We start from the raw sequence: 22,470 nt of genomic DNA on the forward strand, positions 1-22,470 counted from the left end.
AATAAATGTTTTATATATACATGTTTGGTTATTACATTTGGTTGAAGCAATAAGGGGACGTCATGAAACAAAAGGACGTTTGGTGTTATCAAAGTACAGATGGAATCAATTTCTGCTTTTTAAGACGCAATCTGCATTCATGTACCATTATCGGGTAAATTCCAGGGTGTGTTCAAGAATACAAAAGCCTTTTAGCCCAAGAGCCAATCCATTGTCCTGCCTTAAGGTACACTGCATACAGTAGCTAAAGGAATACAAATGAGACTGCAACCGCTAATAGAACCTGCGCCAACACAATTTATCGAGGTCAGATACAATCCTCTCCAGACATCTGTCGCCCTCTCTCGGCCTGCTAACCAGCCCACTTATGCAGATGGGTCTCCTGTTGTGGGCCATGGCCTTGTTATGCTGGAGGCTGACCAAGTCACATACTGAAAAATCCTGAGGCAACAGAACAGCTAAATCAATGTGTGGAAGGAACTGCTCTCAAGGCAAAAAATATACCTAAGTGCATCTTGCGTCTGTTGCTGCCGTAAGCATTACGTAAAGGAAGCTTACGTTAATAGGCTTCGGTCCACGCAGCTTGTCTGCAGCGTGTCGTTCACTCTAACAGGCTTTTTCCCATGCTCCTCCAGGAACATGGATGGTTTTTATGTGGTGTTGCAGGTTACTTTTGTATTATATCTAATCACTGCTGGATCATCGACTTGTCTGAAAGGTTGCTCTTGCACTGATGAGACCCTGGGAAGGTGAGTAAACTCTGGTTTGTAATAGACAGCTAATATTTCAAGACACCTTACTTCCTTTTTCCATCGTAACAATTTAGGTCTTTGCTATGCATGGAAACCTCCATGAGACAAATTCCAGAAAACATCCCACACAATTTCACTAAGATCCGTGTGGAAAACTGCCATCTGACAGAGTTACCTCAACGATCCTTCTCCAACGTGGGTGCCTTGCAGTTCTTGTGGCTCAATTTTAACAATATAACACTGATGAACATCAAAAGCCTAGAGGGGCTGGCCAATTTGACGGAGTTGCGGCTACAGGGCAACAAGCTGACTTCAATTCCGTGGACTGCATTTCTGGATACGCCGAAACTCAAAATTCTAGACCTTAAACACAATCGCCTAGATGTCTTGCCGGAACACTCCCTAAGACACTTACCTGAACTGACCTATTTAGACTTATCCTTTAACCAGCTGAGTGTTATATCAAAAGATGTCTTCCTGAACTGGCCCGTTTACCAGAAAGAAGAGCGAGTTTGGGCCAAGGAAGGATCGGTCTCCAATGTAATCTTAGCACTACACAACAACCCTTGGCTATGCGACTGCCGTCTCAAAGGTTTTGTGGAGTTCATCCGGGCGGTCGGCCCTCCTATCGTTTTAATGAACTCGTATTTGACGTGTTCTGGCCCCACCTCTAAAGTGGACATGTTTTTCCACAAAATCCATTTGAAAACATGTACGAAACCTGTGGCCTCTACCCCAGAGACTAACATCAACATGCCTCTTGGAGAAAAAGCAACACTCTCATGCTTAGTCAAGGCCAGGCCAGCCCCAACCATCGAGTGGATGTACAATCAGAAGATTATAAGAGGATTTACCGGTAAGATTTTTTTATACCTTCATCCATTAAACAGTTGGTAAACCTGCTGTTGGAGCACTCAGGCTACATTTTCAGTAAGTGGTATAATTTAGCTCACCCTCACATTCATCTGGCTTGTATTTATAGCAGGTTGTGTGCCAACAAAAAGTTACTTGTTATGTCAGTTACTGAACAGTATGTCGTAATAGTTTGACACCGTGTAGCCTGTTAAAATGATTATTGTCAGTCTAAAGATTGAAGTTGCATTTATCCCTACTATAAGTAATAGTGGGCAGTCAAGTGATCATTTTGCCTAACTGTAAAATGCCAAGGTCTCCATCCTATAACCTGACAGCTGAAGTCAATGTAAAATAGTAAGATGTAACTCCATTTTTTATGCAGCTACTATGAGTTCCATTGATGAGGAGACATTCAACTCCACTCTGGTGATCCCTTCTTTGCACCTCACGGATGGAGGACTCTACACTTGCCTGGCTAACAACTTCATCGGCAACTCCACCGTTGGCATCATGGTGAACATCAGCACTTTGAGCTTCTCCGCTCCTCTACTCCCACCTGCACCTATCCTTTCCCCTGATGAGAACACCTACATCGACATTCGAATCGCCAAACAGACGGTTTACGGCATTACACTGGAATGGCGCGCTGCCACCGACAATCCGGCAGAAACCTGGTTTACTGTCCACTTCGGCAAGTATGACTCGCCCAAAAAGGAGACCATCTATATCGGACCGGGCATTAACAGCTACTCTGTTAGTGATTTGCTTCCTGTTACCAAATATGAGGTATGTGTGACCTTGAAGAACCACCCACCACGGGAGGGACAGTGCATTGTCTTCGTGACCGGAAGTGACGTTAGCGAGATGGAGCAGCGAGAGCGTCTGATCCACATTGTCGTCGTCGTGTGCATCATGGTGCTAGCCGTGCCGGTCGGTATGTACGCCTGCACCACAGAAGCCCGCTTCGGCTGTGTGGACCGCTGCAGGGATCTGTGGAAAAAGCGGCACTGGCGGTCTCACGGCGGGAACCTGCAAGGGGCTCAAAGTCAGGGCACCGAGAGTCAAGGCACTTTCGACAGCCTGCAGGTTGCCAGTGACGAAGTCTTGTGCAGGGACATGGGGGAAAAAGCCAAAAAGAAGCACAAATCTGATGACCGTTGCAAAGGAGGAAGCGTGGCCTATCTATACTAAATCAACAAATTCATCTCTTCCATTTTTGCACTCTTTACCAGCTGACTTTGTGAAATGATAAATTATAAGTCAATCACATGGCACAATATGAGACTGACAACAGTTCACAAAAACTGATAATCCAACAACTCGGATGCCTTTATTCTGTATTTTTCTGTGTCCTTTTAATGTACATATAGATTATTTTTACATGTTGTTTTCCAGATTGATATCAAACAGTAAAATTGGACAAAATTTGTCTCGGGAATAATTTACAGTATATGTCATTACTGGATTAAAAAGAGAAAGACAAATGCTGAGGCATTCTATTTTTTTTTTAAGCACAATCACTCAAAGGATTTGTTACATAAGTGCTATATTCCTAGCATTTATCCATACACTGCTAAGCAGATTAGAGTGATTTTCTCTCAGAACCCTTGTCAAGCAGGACATGATATTTCTATTTAATGACAGCTCCTACTACAAATATTTTGCACATTTTCTGAACATGACAGGGATAGTCAAATACTGTACATGTTAACACATACCCATTTTTTTTTAAAATAAAAAATTTGGTCAATTTGTGACCAACAAACCTTTTCCCGAACCGCCTCTGCATGATAATTTCAACACTTATTGGTACAGCATGCTAACATGAATATAGTAGCACAATTTTGATGCTTTGGCATGATCACTAATGCTTGGTTTGCTTTCCGACTGCGTAATTAGAAAGAAATATCAATATTTCTCCATCTTACGCGCATTGAACGAGTCCTGTATAAACCTGTTGTGTCACAGACGATGTTTAAGGCTTTGCATTTATCTAATAACCCAATCGACTATAGTCTCTGCGCACGCGTACAAAATAGCACAGGTTGTATTATGTTGAAATATTTATTCAAAAACAACAAAATACAGTACAAAGACGATATAAATATGTCACACGCAAAGACCGGGAAGTGTCTTTTGTAGGTAATGGTGTATACAGGTATCTCCAAGTACTACAAATTCAGATAGAGTGACAATCATCACATGAATCATTTGAGTATCTACAAAGGGAAATGTGCATGCAGTTTAAATACAAACGTGCCAAGCTTAGACGTCATTTTGTACACAGTTACAAGCATTATATTTGATATATTCACACACTGAGAACACTGTATTGTACGCACATTGAAAAATAAAACCATAAAAAAGCGTGTGCTGTAAAACAACTACGCAAAAAACAAAACAAAACAAAAAAAACAGCGAGCTAGCTTTTGTTAAAGCATGACGCGACCGTGGCACATGATAAATTGTACAAAAAAGCAAGTTCTTGTCGGGCTCTTAGGGAAAATTGAGCTCATGCTGATTATTGTCTCTGACATGGTGAGATAAGCTTTGAATTTCAGTGTGTTAAAAAAATAAAACGGTAAACAAAGCTGCGGTGAAAAGATTTTTGTGAGAAAAAACATTAACTTTAAGAGGTTAGCACTAGATGTTAGATGTAGATGTTAGCACTTCATCATAAACTGAATTTTTTAAATAAATTGCTATCATAACAAGTGACCACAAATATGTTATTAATGAAAGGTAATTCATAATGGTCATATTTGCGCTTTTAGTGGCTGAAGCTTGTGCTTGTGCTTTTTCTTCCCAAGTGTGTTATTAGAGTGAAGGCCTCGATTTCTACTCATACATTAAAATGATATTAAACATCTATGCGTTTATTATTTTTCTGACGAAAAGACTTATATTCTTAATAATGTACAGTTGTACCTCTACATACGAAGTAAATTCGTTCCAGGACCTTGTTTATAAGTCGAAATGGTCGCATGTCGAGCAGGATTTTTTCCATATGAATACATTATAATTCCATTAATTCGTTCCACAGCCCGAAAACCTACACTAACTTCTTAATAAATACTTCTAGTACTATTACAAATGGCAATTACACATAGCAAACAAATAAATTATGAATAACAATAATAACAGGAATAATAATGTAAAGAATCGGGTTCTAATGTGGCGAATGTTTTGCGTGATGTACCTGAACGCATCGCTTGGCTGAAGGAACGTTGAGATCGCAGACATTCTACGGCCGTATTGTCGAGCCAGTTCACGGATGAGCACACCACACTCAAATTTAGCTATCATTTCCGTCTTCATTTTAATGGTAATCACTTTTTTCCGTTCTTCACCACCTCCACTAACCTTGGTACCCGTGAGGATTTCTCTCACAAGAAAATCCGCCGTGCGTGTCTTGCGGCAAAACCAAAAAACTGCGACGCTGTCATGAATCGTATTTCGAGCATGCCGTCGGATGTAGAAACAAATGGTGAGTCAAATTTTACGTCGGATGTCAAAAAGATCATGTGTCCAAGCGATCGTATGTTGAGGTACCACTGTACAATGTCCAAAGTATCAGTTTTCAGTCCATATAGAATCAATCTGACACTGAAACTTATTTACATTTGAAAGTTTTGTTCACAAATAAAGATGACCAAATGCTCATTATCTGCAGTCTCGAATGGTACTTAAAAATATATTATTTTAGGTTTGGTTAGGGTTTTTAACTTTTTTGCTGTTACTTCCTACATTAAACAAAAACAACGGATATTGATATTTTGTACTAACTATTGTCTTTTTTTCAGCCTGCCACAGACTATCATGGTTAAGAACTTGATCAATTGGATTATAAGGCGGAAAAAGTTGAGCATACAATAGATTCATAAAACCCCCTAACCGCAGCCATATTTTTGAGAATTGTTTAATGTTAGCGGCTCCTAGCCTAAAAACACGAGCTTTGGAGTTCAACAATTCTCGGTATGATCTGAAGAAACACATACAAAGAGTATTGTTTTATGCCACATTTTCAAAACGATCACTGTACCTCACATTTTTTGTGTTTACATTTTTTTTTTTTTTTAACTTTTGTGTGAAGTGAACGTGTAAGTGTATTTTTCACCAAAACATCTACTTAAGTCTGAGAAATGTTGCCATCTCTAGTTAATAGTAACCTTGGTTGTTTTCTATAATTTTCTGTTCCAGCCTCATTTTTAACTCTGAAACCAAAGCTGAGCTCATGTTGCCCTCCTTGCGCAGAGCCGATTTCCCTTTCTTTGCGACTTTGGAGGCCAAGGTGCCAGAGATAGTCGGGACGGCGCGCGGCCTCTCGGGGGCTCTGCTAGTGGTCAGCGTGGGTGGGGGTAGACAGGGGGCGCAGGGTGGTGGCGGAGGCCTCCTCCTCGGGGTGCCAACCTCCTGCTCGGGGCCACCTTCTCGATCCTCCATGAGGAACTTCTCGGCAGGATTGGCGAATTTTAGCGCCGGCACGTGGAATGTCCAGGACTGCCGTTGCCTGGGCCGCCTCCTGATGACGCGGCGTGCCGGTATCACTCTGTTTTGCGACTTGACGTTGCGCATGTACATAGCTGTGGAGATGAGCACGGTCGCTCCTACCAACAAGCTAATGATCAGCGTTAGCATGCCTAAAGCTTTCATGGGGTTGTCCCTACTTTTCATTAAAAAGGCCGCCATAGGACCCTTGAGAGGAGTCTGCAAAAGAGCACAAATAGAATTGGAATCATCCAAGCGTCACTTGAAACGTGCAAGCGTAATCGATGGATGAGTGAAGCACTGGCGGAGGAGACCCAAACAACAATGCTATACACTATTCTAAAGCAGAGGTGTTAAACATGCAGTCTCAATCCCAAATCAACATAATCTATAGTCAAGAATGGAGTGAAAATATTTTTTAGATCTTCTTTAGATATTTTTGATGGTTCCAAATGCACGTTTTGTTTTATGCCTTTGTTGATGATGAACTACAATGTGTTTGACACCCTTGCTCTATTTGCCATGATACTATTGTTTGGGTGTGCATCTGGAAGTGCGTTTAGCTTGCTAGATTTTACTTTGGCATGAAGCTGATGACACATCACAAGAAAACAGGAGTACACAAGTGCATGTTTGAAGGAAAAAAAAGGTTCGATTGCAGGGAGTTTGGCAGCAGAATTATGACGTGTTAGTCTGTCCTACAACGAACTTCTGCAAATCTATCAAACATGCTCTGGTAATCACAACGTCACATGGAGGTATCCTGTCCTTCACTTTGCTCTGCGGATCACTTTGATATAGTTACTCTCTGGGTTGATTCTAGACTTTTTTACTGCACTACAGTATAGGATTGTGGATATGCAGACGGTTAGCAAAATGAGACTGGTGACAAGGCTGAAACATATTCCGAAAACGGTCAGTGGACGCTTGCTGAGGCCCAGGAAGTACGAAACAACGCGTCCCTTGACCTGGAAAGCACGATGCACAACACACAAGACCAGAAATAGTCATCAGCATGCCGAGGGACATAAAGAAAACCATGAATGAATGGAAACATGAACCCTTGTACAGTGACCACCCAGCAGATTTGTGATTTGACATTCTTAAATTTGTATTTTTCTGATCTTTTTTTCTAAATGTTGATGAATGAGCTGCAGCATAGCAAGGCAAAAATTTATAAACGCAGAAATCTAAAGCAAAGGTAAGCGCTAGCATCCAAAAGTAGGAAGTTCTTACTGCCTCGGTAATGTCGATGTTGACCACGGCGGTAGTGCTAAAAGATGGAGAGCCTCGGTCCCGCGCCTGTACCACCAGCGACCACTTGCAGTCCTTCTGCATGGTGATGTTGTGCACGATCTCCATAGACTTGATGTACGGTTTAAGCTGGATCTCACCCGTCTCTGCGTCAATGTCGAATGCGTTGTCGGGATCCGCTGTCATGATGGAGTACTCCACTACGTTATTGGGTGACTCGGCATCCTCATCCACTGCCTACAGAGATAGTTGATTTAGACCTCTTCTAAAAGGTTTACATATATATATATATATATATATTAGGGCTGTCAAACGATTAAAATTTTTAATCGCGTTAATTACAGCTTAAAAATTAATTAATCGTAATTAATCGCAATTCAAACCATCTATAAAATATGCCATATTTTTCTGTAAATTATTGTTGGAATGGAAAGAAGACACAAGACGGATATATACATTCAACATACGGTACATAAGTACTGTATATGTTTATTTTAACAATAAATCAACAAGATGGCATTAACATTATTAACAATCTGTCAAAGTGATCCATGGATAGAAAGACTTGTAGTTCTTAAAAGATAAATGTTAGTATAAGTTATAGAAATTTTGTATTAAAACCCCTCTTAATGTTTTCGTTATTTTTTTTTAATTTTTTAAATTTATTTTAATTTTAATTTTATTTTTTTAGGCCCCCCACAAGGTGTTAACTGGAAATATATCTAGTTGACGATAGCACCAAAATATTTGTAATTGGTCTAGATGTTCAATGTATTTCTTGTTGTACTGTAGTTTGTGTTTTTCTTTCTTCTCTTGTGTTTCTTTTCTTCTGTTCCCCCATAACCCCTTCCTGTTTGCTGCTATGTCATAATAAACGAGGTATGTTGAGTGATCACAATGGGAGTATGTCAGACTCTCAATGTGAAACATTAAAACTGTTCAGAGTATCCGGGCACCTAGGCTTCCATTCTCCGTGTCAAACAGCTGAACAGGACAGGTTTAAAAAATAATAATAATAATAATGTTTTCGTTTTAATAAAATTTGTAAAATTTTCAATCAAAAAATAAACTAGTAGCTCGCCATTGTTGATGTCAATAATTACACAATGCTCATGGTGCTGAGTCCCATAAAATCAATCGCACCCAAGCACCAGCAGAGGGCGACAAAACACCATAAAACAAAGATAACAAGTGTACATTACACTGTGCTGTCATTTTAATCTGTTTGAGCGGGGCATGTGCATTAAATGCGTTAAATATTTTAACGTGATTAATTAAAAAAATTAATTACTGCCCGTCAACGCGATAATTTTGACAGCCTTAATATACTGTATATATCATATGATTGAGCTTGTCATGAGGTTTGTAAACAATGGGCGTAAGGGTAGTTCTGATCGGTAGTAAAGTGATCGACTACTTCTGACTTGAAGTTACTATGTCAGCCATAGCGCTGTGAGAAATAAAAGTAAATCAGAGAAAAAAAATAAGTTGAAAGGGTTAATTGCGCACCTCCACTTTGACAGGCGATCCAATGATCATGGTTTTCTCCAGGAGCGGATCGCCGAATTCGGGCGGGTGGTCATTCATGTCGAGCACAGTTACAAAGACCTCAGCCAGGCTGTACTTTCCCTCTGAGTCCTCTGCCTTCACGTAGAAATTGAACTTGGAGCGCACCTCGGCATCTAGCGTAGTCCACGGTTGTGTAGAGATTTGCCCCGTTGATGGGTGGATGGAAAAGCTGCGGTATATAAACCAGATTATTTTTTTGCACAAATACTGTGTGCTTTTCATCGAACCACATTCTGAGGAATGTGTTTAAACTCAGAGCTCATAGTTATTTAATTCCCAGTGATAAATCACAAGTTACTTGCAAACTGCCAACTTTCACACAATGAACTCAGGTGACCGCCCACAGACGCGCATAAATTTGCACTTTCCCTCCGCCACATGCGCTTTCATCGTTTCGCCTCACCGCCACGTCTCGGGCTCCAGTTGTCACCATGCATGTTAATTGGCTCTTCCTAGGTGAGATGGGCCTCCGAAGACTATATTTAACCTTCCGATCCAATTAGGAGATGAGCCGGCATCTTGTAGCCATCTTAAGGGCGAGGCTGTTCGTTGAGTATGGTGGCCGAATAAACTAGTTTTCTATTGTCTATTCGTTAAGCCAATTGTGGATCAGGACCACCACTTCCAGGTTGCCACGTCTTTGTAAGAAGTAGTTACGGGTGTAATATAGTAACTTACAGATCCGATCCTGATCCATAAATGGTGTATTTGACTTCTCCCCATGGTCCTGAATCAGGATCGTTTGCCTGGAGAAATAGGACAAAAGGTCAATTGAAGTAAAAGTGCGTATATGACATCGTGTATAAAAATTAAATACTGTGATATCTGAAAAATGCTGAGTAAACATCAATAGTAGGGTGACCACCTGTCCGGTTTTAGGACAGACACTCAGCCTTTTCAGTGATGCGTCCGGCACAACCCATTAGCCCAGACATGTTCAAAGTCCGGCCCGGGGGCCAAATGCGGCCCTTGTTCAAATTTCATCCGGCCCCCAGCCTCTATCATAAAATCAATAACGTCTGGCCCGCACACAGACTTAATAAATTGGTCGGCATGCTACCAGCTAATGAAGTAGCTTACACACTAAATGCTGCTTCTCATTTACCCACTAAAAGGCAGCAGCACTCCAAACACAATTACCCTGTGTGACCCTTTACTCCCAATTTTCTAAAATGGCGACAATCAACAACAACAACAAAAAAGAAAGTTGACTGCGACGGCCGACGCTTTAAGGATAGGTGGAAATTGGACTATTTCTTTACTAAAATACGCAACAACTGTGTCAGCCTCATTTGCAAAGAGACAGTCGTTGTTTTTAAAGAGTTTAATGTGAGGCGATATTAACAAACAAGACATGTACATGTACGATAAGATTACAGGGAAGATATGTAGCGACAAATTGAAGCAACTTGAAGCTAGTTTAATTTTACAGCAGCAGTATTTCGCAAGAGCCCGAGAGTCGAAAGAGAACGCCACAAAGGCTAGTTGCGAGATTGTTGAAATAATTAATTTAGGGCTGTCAAACGATTAAAATTTTTAATCGAGTTAATCACAGCTTAAAAATTAAATAATCGTATTAATCGCAATTCAAACCATCTATAAAATATGCCAAAATTTTCTGTAAATTATGTTGGAATGGAAAGATAAGACACAAGACGGATATATACATTCAACATACTGTACATAAGTACTGTATTTGTTTATTATAGCAATAAATCAACATGATAACATTAACATTCTGTTAAAGCGATCCATGGATAGAAAGACTTGTAGTTCTTAAAAGATAAATGTTAGTACAAGTTATAGAAATTTTATATTAAAACCCCTCTTAATGTTTTCGTTGTAGTAAATTTGTAAAATTTTCAATCAAAAAATAAACTAGTAGCTCGCCATTGTTGATGTCAATAATTACACAATGCTTATGGTGCTGAAACCCATAAAATCAGTTGCACCCAAGCGCCAGCAGAGGGCGACAAAACACCAAAAAACACAAGTAAGAAGTGGACATGACACTGTGCTGAGCGGGGCATGTGCGTTAATTGCGTCAAATATTTTAACGTAATTAAAAAAATTAATTACCACCCGTTAACGAGATAATTTTGATAACCCTAAATTAATTAAAAAAAAATAAAAATAAAGCAAATGTGACACACAGAATGGCTTGCTAAAATTTGCTTAAATATATTGTTCTACGTAAAGGCCAAGGTCGGCCCACCACATTTTTACAACACCAAATATGGCCCCCTTTGCAAAAAGTTTGTACACCCCTGCATTAGCCGGATGCTATTTGTCCAACTTCTCAATAAAATGGGCTGCAGTTTAGTTTTTGTGAGTTTTTGTATTCGCAACTCAGCCCCACGGTCGTCACAACTGTTCTGTGATTGGCCAAGAGTGGCTTCAGTTAAAAATGTCCGATATCGTTTGTTCAATAAAAGTAAACAAAGCCAAATATACCAAAATGGCGGACATCTTTTAACAGTGAATGGATGAAAGAGCAGGATTTACTCGCCAAAAGCAGTCGAGACTCTTTCCGCAGTTTCTACACACTTTGCTGGTGTGATGTGGATGTGCGCAAAGTAGGGACAAAGTAGCCGTAGAATGGAATGTGGAGAGCGCGAAACATAAAAGAACGAGGCGAGCAGCAGGTGCGTCGATATTCAAAACATTTTTTCGAGAACCCTCATGATAATAAAATAACTGCAGCTGAACTTTGTAAAATTGTTCCTCTTATAAAGGGCTCACTTCTTTTGAGCAGTTCAATGCTCACATTGTTTTTACACAACAACAAAAAATCTTGTTCTTTAGAATTTTGTTTGTTACAAATGTACCTTGTTAATACCGTTTCAATTATGATTTGTTCTGGGGCATGCTGCAATTTGAAAACACGTTACACCTACTCTAATCTAAATAGTCAATGAAAGTTTGACCTTTAATTGGTATTTTGTACTATTTCGTTACACAAAAACGATCTATAAACCGTGCAAAACTTTATTGTTGATGAAAATACACTGCAAGTCGGAGTTTTTTTTTTTTTTTTTTTAAATAGCGTACTGGCTCGAATATAAGACGGCCCTGATTATAAGACGACCCCGTCTTCTTCAAGACTCAAGTTTGAAAAAAGACTTTTTGAACACCAAATTCATTTTTGTACAGAAAATAATTACAGCACATCTGAAACTAATGATTATAACAATATATTTGAGAGACAAAGCATGTTATTTTGCCTCATTCAAATCTTAACATCTGAACATTTAAATATGTAAACTAAAGTGCAATCACCAGTGTTGTTAATAACGGCGTTAGAATATAACGGCATTACTAACGGCGTTATTTTCTTCACTAGTGAGTAATCTAATTAATTACTTTTCTCATCTTGGCAACGCCGTTACCATTACTGAAGCAGGAAAGGCGTACGCTACTATGATGTTGGTTGACTGACGCGAGAAAAGTCTGAAAAAGACGGACTCACGGAGACAAGAGAGCAGAGCAGGAGTGGGGAGGAGGAAAGGGAGTGTGATGCCGTTGCAAACGCGATGCTACTATGCTAGGTGGCTCCAATAATACCTGACTGTAGCCGATAGCCTACAAACTACGCCCACATGATGCTTCTGTGGATATCACATATTATAGAACTAGATGCAAGTGACAGACACGGTGGCATGTATAAAGATCTAGATGCGTTAGTAAACAACCGCCATCTTAAAGCAGTAGACTTCTCATGTAGTCTCTGTTGTAGAGAACCTTCCTAGCGAACCTTAGTCACTTTTTATCTAAAACGCTCCTAAATCGGCAAAACTTAAATCTATCTTTAAATGATGAAACAGTTTTAAAACTTAAATATGTCGAAAATAGACACAAGGAAACTAATGCAATAACGGGAGCAATTTTAACAACTTTAACGGTTGATTCACAACATTAAATGACTTCCACACATAGCAAAGGTTACTATCTAGTTATCGCAATATCCGCAATACCCTTGTGTCTAGTTAAGTTCAGCGGAACGAATTGGGCTAGTTTTGCCAATTGTCCCAAAAACCTTTTAAACTTCACATTGTGTGACCTGTTTTTTTTTTTTGTTATTTTTTGAGAAAAAATTATTTTTGAGAGAAAATTATCACCAGTTAATTTGCCAAGTAACTAATTACTCTTACATTCAGGTAACTGAGTTAATAACACAATTACTTTTTGGGAGAAGTAATTTGTAACTGTAATTAATTACTTTTTTAAAGTAAGATTAACAACACTGGCAATCACATTCGTAAATGAATAGCTTCTGGTTTTTGAAATGTAAATAAACCAATCTATTGGGATAAAACAACAAAATTGCAATAACTGCATTAACCATCAAAGTAAGATCTAACTGTAACTGTAGTCTTGAAACAAATCTGAATAAGGAAAAACACTGCAATAAAATAATGCAAACTGGTTAAACTTGAGAGTAGCTGAGATCTGTCATGACAGAACATCGCTTCAATGATATCTGGCGCCATCTAGCGTCGTGAATGGTTATAATGTCTAGACCGCGAATATAAGACGACCCCCACTTTTTCAGTCTTATTTCAATCCAAAAAACACCGTCTGGTAATCGGGCCAATACCGTATGTCTTCCATTTTGACCTTATGGAAGTGGTCACCCTAACACCAACCATAAATGCTGGTGATTAAATGTATGAGTGCCGCCAGCGTTATGCTTATAAAATTTAGCTTTTGCTAATATATTTTAGGTTACACCGATTGCCATTGGTGTTGAGGTTAGCAAAAAAAGTGACTCACTGTAACAGTAGAAACATTAGTGCCACCAGGTGAGTTTTCAGCAACTCTGGCGATGTAATACTCCGCTGTAAATTTGGGAGTGTTGTCATTTGTGTCCAGGAGATTGATCACGATGTCCGCTGTCGCACTGAATCGCTCAGGAGTATCCAGCTCCACCGCCAATAGCTGTAGAGTGCAATAGAAGTAATTAAAAACTTAAATGACCAAAACATAAAAATTGAAATATAACATCAGATATATTAATTTATGACCTTAAATGAGAGAGTTGGTCCCTTCTCGTAGTCGATACCAGACGTGTCCTCCACAATGATGGTCACCTGGGCTTCGTTCAGGACTGTCTGCGGGACCACTCGAAGAACTCTGCTCGGTCCCACTAGCCTGAGTTTAAACTTGGCGTTTGCTCCCTTTAAAATACAAATGATGTTTTAAAAAATATACTGTGCGATGTTGTGCTCTGAATGTACTGAGATATTGTGTTTTGTCTTCTCAGTGAGCAGCTGAAAAGGGCACCGCAATTGAGGGTGTTACAAAAAATAACTGCACTAGAAATAGCTTAAATCGCCAAAGATTTCCATGTCCGTTAAAGAAATACGATGTAGCATGGGAATACACAGGTTATGGGACCATAAGGGCTATATGAAAACCTCATTTAGAAACTATGGAAGCGTACTTGATCCGAATCGTTGACAGTGATCTTGAATCCACGCAGGATTTCCCCAGAGGGTGGGTGCTCATACATGGTGACCTCGAATTTGCTTTGCAGACCGTTCTCGCCGTAAAAGGTGGGCGGATGGTTGTTAAGATCTACTACCCGCACCATCACCACGGCGATGTCATAGTCCAGCAGTAAATCGTCGTCTCCCACCTCAGATGCCTGGTTAGGAATGTTATACAGATAAACTGAGCTCAGGTTGGAACTCAGAACTTTAGAACTGAAAAGCAGACTTTTCAATCAGTAGACCTTGATGCTGCTGAGCAAAAATGCAGTGGAACAACAAAATATTACCTTGACTTTAATTTCGTAGAGTTCATTTTTTAACAAAGATGGGTGAGTCGTCAAAGTGATGCATCCACTAGTGCTGTTGATGTCAAATACGCCATCACTTCCTGTAAGAGACAGTTTAGTGTTGTGACTAGGGCTGTTCCGATCATGTTTTTTTGCTCCTGTTCCGATCCCGATCGTTTTAGTTTGAGTATCTGCCGGTCCCGATACTTCCCGATCCGATTGCTTTTTTTTTTTTGCTCCCGATGCAATTACAATCATTCCCGATAATTTTTCCCGATCATATACATTTTGGCAATGCATTAAGAAAAAAATGAATAAAACTCGGACGAATATATACATTCAACATACAGTACATAAGTACTGTATTTGTTTATTATGACAATAAATCCTCAAGATAGCATTTACATTATTAACATTCTTTCTGTGAGAGGGATCCACGGATAGTAAGACTTGTGACTTTGTATATTGTGACTAAATATTGCCATCTAGTGTATTTGTTGAGCTTTCAGTAAATGATACTGAAGGCCATGCCCAAATGCATGATGGGAAGTGGAACCATGACTGTGCGTAGTGCTACCAATTGATATACGTATCTTCTCTGCGTTGGTAAATAACATAAGGTGTTAAGAAAAAGATCAATTGCTACCTTGCTTCCCCACATTGCTTCCCATGATATTTCTTATCGTAGGGAGAGGGATTGTAAGGCTTTAGCCAATTAAAATAAGGCTCCATAGGCTGCCAAAATTCAATCTACTCATTTTACGCTGCCTTTTAGCTCTCTATATAGGCAAAACGGCGACATTACAGATGGAGCGCGACAAGGCGTGAGTGGGTCATGCAGCGCATGCATTAACTGCGTTAAATATTTTAATGTGATACATTTTTTAAAAAACTAATTACCGTCGTTATTGGGATAAATTTGATAACCCTACCTTAAGCCTAAACTAAAGACTCTGGATAAGTGTAACATATTATGTCTGTAACGTTAAATAAAATTAGAAAAAAAATTAATAAAAAAAAAAAAATAAAAAAAGGCATGGCCGATATTTTTTCCCCGATTCCGATACTTTGAAAATGGCGTGATCGGGACAGCTCTAGTTGTGACTAAACATACTTTGCAGTCTAGCGTGATCCCAATGCATGATGGTCTTTAATTGTTCTTACCGTCGATGATGGAATAATAAATAGGGTTGGGTTTTCCTTGATCGCCATCTCTGGCATACACGGTGAATATCTCTGAGCCCTGTAAAACAAAAGTTGAATCAAACATAAATGGGTTGAAATGAATTGGTGTTTGGAACGTGTGGACAACGTACAGGGACAGAGACTTCGTAGATGTAGCCAAAGTAAGGCGTTCCTACAAAGGACGGCGGCATGTCTTGGGCATCGAGGACGTTGATTGTTATGGTGGCTGTTGAGGTTAAAACCTGGTGTTTGCCTTTGTATTTCCCTCCTCCGTCCTGTGGTAAACATGAAATTGTTCAATTCAATGATCTGACATTGCGAGTGAAGCTGAGTACACCTTGAACTGATCGGCATGAATAGACAATAGACACGTTTTTGTGGCAATTAACATTGTTTTCAGAATGTGTTAGGGAGACTGCTTTAACCTAATAAAACCCACAAAACTTGCCAGCCCCTCACAAGAATGCCTAAGCCCAGATTCAAACCTAAGAATTGAAAGGCACAGACATGCTAACCACTCATGCATCACGTCTGTCTACTATGTTTTGTACACAGTCAATCAACAAATGTGTAAAACTGAGCCTGGATTACCAGAACTGGATCAGGCTTGTTGCTTATATAGCTCCTCAATCCTCCTTAAGACCAATTAGTATAGGCTCGTGGTGGTTAATGGCAACGTGAATTCAACAGCTATTAAATGAATTAGTACAGGCAATTGTTCCTAAATGTGAATGTTGTTAGAAATTCTGGAGTTGAGAGGACCTAGGACCCAAGTAAGGGTCAAAGGAGCACCGGATTACTCCTCAAGAATGATCTTTTAGTTGTGTTCGTTAACCCAGAGAAGTATACTAATAATTACATATCAATTTGAATAAAAGAGTCACACACCTGAAGTTGCAATTTGATACGAGTGTATTGATTCCAGAGATAGAGCAATCGACAGTTACAGGTACCTGGCTGGTAGTTCCCTACTCTGAGCAATTACAAAAAAGTGGAAGAATCAGTACTGTCTACAGCCGGGCGCATCCTTTATATACTCTACACTCGTGAACACATTAGCATACTGAGAACATGGGAACATGAGAAGAAGGTGTCATGTTCTTTTCCGATCCAGACTTTCGATGTCAGCCGCTGGCTCGTCCTGTGGGTATGTGGCGACCTGTGACCCTGTTATTCCCCCACTCCAAGCAATTTATTGTTGTTTACGTATCATTCGACATCAAGTGAGTGGTACCAGACGCATATTTTTGGAGAGGTATTCGGTGCGAATTGTGAAACACAGCTAATTTACTGTCCCTTTTAGGAGGGAAAGAGTTCACTTTTTCATGAAGTCATCGAGCAGGCATGATACATGATGTTACTCTACTGGTGACTGTCCAAATGCTTCAACACTGTGACCAAAGTCCATAGTGACCTTTAGTCCATTTAAGGTACATTTACAGTGGGCAAATAAATATTTAGTCAACCACTAATTGTACAGGTTCTCCCACTTGAAAATATTAGAGAGGCCTATAATTGTCAACATGGGTAAATCTCAACCATGAGAGACAGAATGTTGAAAAAAACCCTAGAAAATCACACTGATTGATTTTTAAAGAATTTATTTGCAAATCATGGTGGAAAACAAGCATTTGGTCAATACCAAAAGCTCATCTCAATAGTTTGTCATGTACAAGCTTGTCACACACTGTTGCTAGTATTTTGGCCCATTCCTCCATGCAGATCTCCTGTAGAGCAGTGTTGTTTTGGGGCTGTCGTTGGGCAACACGGACTTTCAACTCCCTCCTCACCCCGTGGCGTCAAAATGATAACAAGAACGGTGAGCATAAATCCCAGAACCACTATTCAAGTGGGAGAACTTGCACAATTAGTGGTTGACTAAATACTTATTTGCTCCACTGTAAATGTGTATTAAACTATGACGTAATACGAATAAATGCTGTTATATGTGGCGCGATTTTATTTGATCCTAACAATGGGCTGAAGAAACCCGAAAGAAGAAAGTAGGCCAGTGTGTCTCTCACCTTGGCGACCACTGTCACAAAGTGTGTTGGCGTGGTCTCGTAGTCTAGCCACTGGCCCGGTTTCACCCTTAGAATACCGCTGTGGGCGTCGATGGTGAATTTGGCAAACGGTGTCGGCTGATGACAGAAACGGGTTCAAATTTAGGTTATTTTGATCAGCTACATCACAGGCAGACATTTGTCTCTCACGTTGTTGGTTTGCTGTTTTGCCAACATAAGCCCTTATTAAGCTTTTCAATGTGTTGCTCAAAATGTAATTAAAATTTAATCTACTCAAGTAACACATTTCCAGACTGCTCATTCGGTATGAGATTAATCTTTTGCCTAGACACGCCATTCCATCGCTCAAATGGACATTTTCAAAAATTTTCATCCAAATGGCAGGACAGTGATGTCAGCTTGTTATTTTTTCTCCCCTAAAATATTCATATCATCAATCCAAATTCACAATGAAGAAACTTGTACCAATCAGAGCAAGACAAAACCCTTTCAAAATTGTTATTTGCTATTCCTTTCCTGGCTGCCACTGCAAAATAGAGCAGCTTTGGATTTTTTGAAATTCAAATGCAAAATAAATCCCACTTCACACTCACTATTATCAAGCCAAAGGCTTAAATGTAACTGCTCCACTATGGCGCATCATCTGCATAACACTTGAAAGCTGGAGCATCACCTGAAGGGAATAGGAGATGCTGCCTCCAGAGCCCATATCTTTATCCCGGGCATGGACTCTGTAGATGCTGCTGCCTGCCGCGACATCCTAGAGAACAGCAAAACAAAACAGTCAAACAGCCATTGACGGCAATCAACGTTTAATCCAGTTTGACTGATAGCGATAAACCGCTGCTAGCACCTCCTAGTGTACATGAATGAGTGTGCGTTTATGAATGTCTGAGGCAGCTATTCTGTGAATTTCAAGTTTGTAAACAAGTTTAGTGACAGAAACACACAGAGAGCAGCATTGCGCGATTTATCATTTAAGATTTGGCCCCATCCACACATTACAAAATATGCAAAATGATGGACGTACGTAAGTCAGATATGTTTAACCATTTTACAATGAAACGGATGATGTCAACGTATATATATTTTGTAAAGTGTGTTATAGTAGTTAGCAAAGTTGCAATACAGTGGGTACAGCTTTGGATATGTAATAATAATAATAACAACAATAATACATTTTATTTTAGGATACATTATATTTTAAAACACTCAAGGTCACTGTAAAAGGGATACAAATTAAAATGTACAAACATATATTAAAAGCAAGTAACAGAAAATTTGTATTCATTACTAAATATATAAATTGCCAAGAGTTTAAGCTGCTTTATAGAATGATTGATACAAAAGCAAAAAATATATATATGGTGCAAAACACAGACAAGGCCGCAAAAGCAGTTTCTGCTCTTGCATCCCTCTTTAAAATGAACTGCTGAATTTTAAGCCAAAAGAACTGCTGTGTTATGTTTGATAGAACAATATGTCCATATGCTGCCATAGCTGTTTCATGGTGCATTAAGCCCCCGAACTATTTTTAATTTGTCCGTTTTACCCAGGAGACCACCGTTTACAGACACCACGCAACTGCTTTTGTTTCAACCCAGCCATAAAAAGAAGGTAAGTAATTATATTTATTGTTCGAAATGTCTATTATTTTTAGCTTAGAATCATTAATTGATGTCTAATATTTAGTTTAGTTTTTTTTTTTTTTTTTTTTTTAAACGACTTTATAAAAGTATTCACTCGCAAATTTTAAACTTTTAAACAAATTACGTCACAATGAAAAAAAATGTGTCTGTAAATAGTTCGCGGATATCTACCTCATAACTATCGCTTAATTGTATTTTTTTTTTTGTTACTGTCACATTTTCCCCGATATTTTAGATGATAAATAATCGATCCAAACAAAGAAAATTTGAAAAAAAAAAGCAACGTTTGAAAGGGTAAATATTTGAAAAAGAAAATCTCGATCACTCCTAGATGTCTGCGATTTCTGCATTGCAACTTTTGTTATATTACCTTGTTTCACCCATAAAATCCCCCAAAAGTCCGGCTGTGGCCATTCACAGCTGTGTCTTGACACCCGGTGAGACATGCCTACACTGAGTTTTTAGATCGAAACAACATAAGTACGATTGAGGGTGTGTAGACTTTTACATAACTTTTACATCAATTTTAATGATATCTTGTTAAAATCAAGGTGTCTTTAATTATGCTCTCTCATGCTCTCACCTCAAGTTAGGGTTTAGGGGTTTAATTTTTTTTTCTTTTTTAAATGCCCTTCTGTTCATAATTGTTCCTCCCCAGAAAATTGAGCAAATCGTAAGCTTTCCAATTATGTATTACACATGCATATAGGACAATTATGAAATTTGGCCAAAATGGGGGTCTCAGAGCGAAACTTCAAGTCACCTGAGTGTTTTCTGCCATATTTATATTAGTGTCAAAGCCACTTTTATACTTAATATGTTTTGAAAACATTTCCCTTTTTGCATTTAATTTTTACATACTATGAAATTGCGTATGCAGTACATCCTACCTCAGGAATATCGACGATAAAAGGCAGGTTTTGAAATTCAGGAGGTTCGTCATTGGCGTCAGTGACAAACACTCTCACATTTTCCACCACCTGAAAACAAAACACGAAGACTAGAAATTGTGCTTCCAGTGATTCTTATCCTACCAGTGCTTTCTTACTTTATTCCTCCCATCTGTAATGCTGACAAAGGCCAAAATCTCATCTTGTTTCTAGGAGGGAGAAAAAAAGAAAAGTTTGTGTGACACAAACTTGCTGAGTGTACATGTCAACTTAGTGCTCACCTCTCGGTCCAGTTCCAAAATGAGGGTTACGTTCCCTGACTTAGGATCAACCCTAAAATACTCTTTGGAGCCTATTTGGAATGTTAGACCGTATCGTATTGGATCTCCCTCGGGATCGGTGCCATTGAGGATGTATATCTGCATTCCTATATGGAAATGATCAAAAAATAAAAGCATGTGATATGAATACTGTAGTGAAACAGAAAAATGCTGAATTATTACTATTATTATTATTATTTTTTTTTTTACAAAAATTGTAATGGTGTGTTTGTTTCTATGCTGGTTTATCAAAAAATGTTACATAAAACTAGTTTGCAGCACAAAGAATTAGTGACGTTCTGCTACGTAACATCGATTTAGTATAATTTAGAACTTCAATACAGCATTGCAATAAAACAACACTGATGTTTTATGTAAAAAACACAAAAATAATCCAAATGAAGCGGAAAATTCAGCTCATACCAACTGGCGTGTCCTCAGAGACACTGAACAAATCCATGTTCCCATTAGTACTGCTGGGACCGTTGTCGTAGAAATACGGCGCATAGTCTGATTGCCCTTAATCGGAAAGTCAATGAGCATAAAATTAGCAACAAAACAATCATTTTCTTTGATTTTTTTTTTTTTTTTCTAACAGTAACTTACTTGCTAAAAACGAGGCAGGAGTCGAAAGCAGGGATGAGAAAGACAAGATTCTAAATGTGACATGATGCTTCTAACATAATAAAAATGTAATAAAAGCATATCAAAATACAAAGTCCACTCAGCATGAAGAGCGTTGAATAAAGATGGACCATCCCTGGAGGGATTAACCGCCTAAGAAGTCTTATCCACCCGCAGACGTTAAAGAAAACAAACCTTACCCGAGCTGAAATGCAGAAGGAGGACAAACGTGAAAACACACGTTTTCTTCTCTTTCTTCATCCTGGTGGGGCTGCGAGGCCCGGCTGGCTCATGTGGAAGGCTCCTCGGCAAGGGACGCTCAGGCGGCGAGCTCTGTGACCTTCTCCAGGCAGCTCAGGCGGGGAAGAAGAGGCTGGGACTCACAAGGCGCTAATCCAGTGACGCATCCTTCCCTCCGCAGACATCTTCCGACTACGCTGCCTTGGTTTGGATCGTTGCAGGAAGGGAGTTCACACAACAGCTCACACCTTTGCATGTGCTAAGGCAAAGTGAATGACACTTCTCTCACTGTGTGGATATGGAAATGTGTGCTCCCGTTGATTGCGGATGTGATGTTGCGAGACTATATTTGTCAGAATAGGTTTTTTCCAGTTCGACTAAAACACAATCACAATTATAGTAACCGGAAAGCGAAAACACCTGAACTGAACTTCCAAAAACCTCTCAAGTTAAGTTGCTGTGAATGTCGACCATACAATGGATGTAAAAGTCTACACACCACTGTTTCAATTCCAGGTTGATGTAACATGAAGATTATAGTTTCAAAACATTTCCCACCACAAAGGGTTGAGCAACACATGTAGACAGACATAACGTTACACACAGGCACTGCTATAGTCTTTATCAGTTGCAAAAAAATTACTTATAGTACTAACCCGGTCTTTGGTGAAACTCTTTGTGTATTTCTGTCTTTATTGTAGTGTTTGCCACAATGTTAAAATGCAACATATAAAATTTGATTTATAATTTTTTTCCCCCCAAGAGGACGTTAATGTCAGGAAGGCTCATTGTTTTTTGCTCCAAAATCTACAGTACTTTTCAAAGAGACCGCCTCCCACGA

The 22,470-nt window shown here is 39.3% G+C and overlaps 2 protein-coding genes across 3 annotated transcripts; one reads left to right on the forward strand and one right to left on the reverse strand.

The window, feature by feature from the left end:
- Positions 1 to 366: 366 nt before the first annotated feature.
- Positions 367 to 3,382, forward strand: LOC130909492 (leucine-rich repeat, immunoglobulin-like domain and transmembrane domain-containing protein 2). Its single transcript, XM_057826044.1, has 3 exons — positions 367 to 749; positions 827 to 1,608; positions 1,990 to 3,382. Exons 1-3 carry the CDS (start codon positions 640 to 642, stop codon positions 2,796 to 2,798), a joined length of 1,701 nt encoding a protein of 566 aa, XP_057682027.1. The 5' UTR covers positions 367 to 639; the 3' UTR covers positions 2,799 to 3,382.
- On the reverse strand, positions 2,901 to 21,817 carry LOC130909488 (cadherin-related family member 1). 2 transcript variants are annotated; one of them, XM_057826038.1, is made up of 17 exons: positions 21,590 to 21,817; positions 21,189 to 21,284; positions 20,727 to 20,872; positions 20,604 to 20,654; positions 20,446 to 20,535; positions 18,580 to 18,666; positions 17,907 to 18,023; positions 16,014 to 16,157; positions 15,862 to 15,940; positions 14,698 to 14,798; positions 14,362 to 14,565; positions 13,943 to 14,095; positions 13,692 to 13,856; positions 9,597 to 9,664; positions 8,859 to 9,087; positions 7,332 to 7,586; positions 2,901 to 6,314 (listed from the first exon to the last, which is right to left on the reverse strand). In XM_057826038.1, exons 1-17 carry the CDS (start codon positions 21,648 to 21,650, stop codon positions 5,766 to 5,768), a joined length of 2,595 nt encoding a protein of 864 aa, XP_057682021.1. In that variant the 5' UTR covers positions 21,651 to 21,817; the 3' UTR covers positions 2,901 to 5,765. The 2 variants fall into 2 exon arrangements, with proteins under 2 accessions (XP_057682021.1, XP_057682022.1); XM_057826039.1 differs by lacking the exon at positions 21,590 to 21,817 and adding an exon at positions 21,372 to 21,537 and having other exon boundaries at positions 2,902 to 6,314.
- Between the last annotated feature and the right edge of the window lie 653 nt (positions 21,818 to 22,470).

The sequence above is a fragment of the Corythoichthys intestinalis genome, chromosome 21 (assembly GCF_030265065.1).
Source record: "Corythoichthys intestinalis isolate RoL2023-P3 chromosome 21, ASM3026506v1, whole genome shotgun sequence".
In the NCBI taxonomy this organism is placed as follows: Eukaryota; Metazoa; Chordata; class Actinopteri; order Syngnathiformes; family Syngnathidae; genus Corythoichthys; species Corythoichthys intestinalis.

Excerpts from the sequence above, each read along its gene's own strand:
- LOC130909488 (XM_057826038.1), bottom strand. The coding sequence starts at position 21,650 with ATGAAGAAAGAGAAGAAAACGTGTGTTTTCACGTTTGTCCTCCTTCTG. Across the intron at positions 18,667-20,445 it reads TTATCGTCGATATTCCTGAG|GATGTCGCGGCAGGCAGCAG; the intron begins GTAGGATGTACT and ends GCTGTTCTCTAG. Across the intron at positions 16,158-17,906 it reads TTGTGACAGTGGTCGCCAAG|GACGGAGGAGGGAAATACAA; the intron begins GTGAGAGACACA and ends TGTTTACCACAG.
- LOC130909492 (XM_057826044.1), top strand. The coding sequence starts at position 640 with ATGGATGGTTTTTATGTGGTGTTGCAGGTTACTTTTGTATTATATCTA. Across the intron at positions 750-826 it reads ACTGATGAGACCCTGGGAAG|GTCTTTGCTATGCATGGAAA; the intron begins GTGAGTAAACTC and ends GTAACAATTTAG. Across the intron at positions 1,609-1,989 it reads GATTATAAGAGGATTTACCG|CTACTATGAGTTCCATTGAT; the intron begins GTAAGATTTTTT and ends TTTTTTATGCAG.